The 1,125-nt window shown below is 35.8% G+C and overlaps 1 protein-coding gene across 1 annotated transcript; it reads right to left on the bottom strand.

The window, feature by feature from the left end:
• Positions 1-272: 272 nt before the first annotated feature.
• On the bottom strand, positions 273-695 carry LOC110037702 (protein PHR1-LIKE 3-like). Its single transcript, XM_020742407.1, has one exon. The coding sequence runs from the start codon at positions 693-695 to the stop codon at positions 273-275; it is 423 nt and encodes a 140-aa protein (XP_020598066.1).
• Positions 696-1,125: the final 430 nt, after the last annotated feature.

Here is a 1,125-nt window from a genome sequence, read left to right as displayed (position 1 = left end):
AGGGCCATTTACAAACACACCACCCAATTCCTACATATTTACATACCAGACAGTTTAAACTTTATTTTTTTACATTTACATCACCCAAAATTTTCATATCACATCAAAATTACCACCAATCCTAACATCTAAACAAGCAAATACACCCTTTCGCTCATATGTAACGTAGCATGCATGTAAAACTCGAGTCAAAGCATCAGATATGTAAATCCATAAAAATTGAGTGGTATGCATGTAAATCTTCCTTACAAAAAAAAAAAAAACCTTTTGGTTCAAGCTGAACTCATCCATGTCTGATCCTCAAGCAGACCATTACCAAAATTCAACCGAGCATTGAAAAGCACACTGCGCGGCCGCTTCTTCAAAACCCCCTTGGAACCAAAGCTACCGTTGGAAGAGCAGGAGCTCTCTACAGAGCAGCCATTCATGCGCTCAGCTCGGCTCCCAGGTTTCTCATCCGCCCCTGCTATTTCAGACAAGAGAGGCAGCTGGAGAGGCTCGGATGAGAAGGCCAAGCATCCATGGATTTCTCTGTTGCCGAATTCTGGTGATTTTTGTGGGTTTGATTCGATCTCATTTGCTCTTAGATTTGTATCTACGAGAGCATTGCAGGCTCTTTCCAGAATGGTTTCGAGGTATTTGCTCTGCGCTTCAATCCGCAGCTCGAGACTTCTCTGAACCTGGAGAGATGACATGGTTGCATGAAATTAGCTCTGCAATCATACTGATGAAGGTATTTACATACCTACCATCTAATTCTTATAGATTTACACATCTAGCAACTAAAATTTATTGATTTTTTACTTTTATAGCATGATGTCTTTCATATCATATAATAAATATCACTATATTAATTTTTGAAAAATGAAATGCATGTTTTCATGCAGAGGCAAGGTGGCATGGTAAGTATGTAAGAATTGAAGTTCAGGTGTTAGATGTGCAAATACATATTCTAAACGCTTTCAGAAATTTTAGCTCATTTAGTTATTTGTGGCTATTGTTCAGCTCTTATTTGCCGAAATATTAAGAAAATACAATTTTGTTTTTTTATATTAAACATAGAAACAAATAAATATATTTAAAATAATTAAAAAAAACTTATAACAAAATTATAATATTTAGATA

Source organism: Phalaenopsis equestris, unplaced genomic scaffold (assembly GCF_001263595.1).
Source record: "Phalaenopsis equestris unplaced genomic scaffold, ASM126359v1 Scaffold223730, whole genome shotgun sequence".
NCBI classification, from domain to species: domain Eukaryota; kingdom Viridiplantae; phylum Streptophyta; class Magnoliopsida; order Asparagales; family Orchidaceae; genus Phalaenopsis; species Phalaenopsis equestris.
This window is presented reverse-complemented; position numbering and strand designations above follow the sequence as displayed.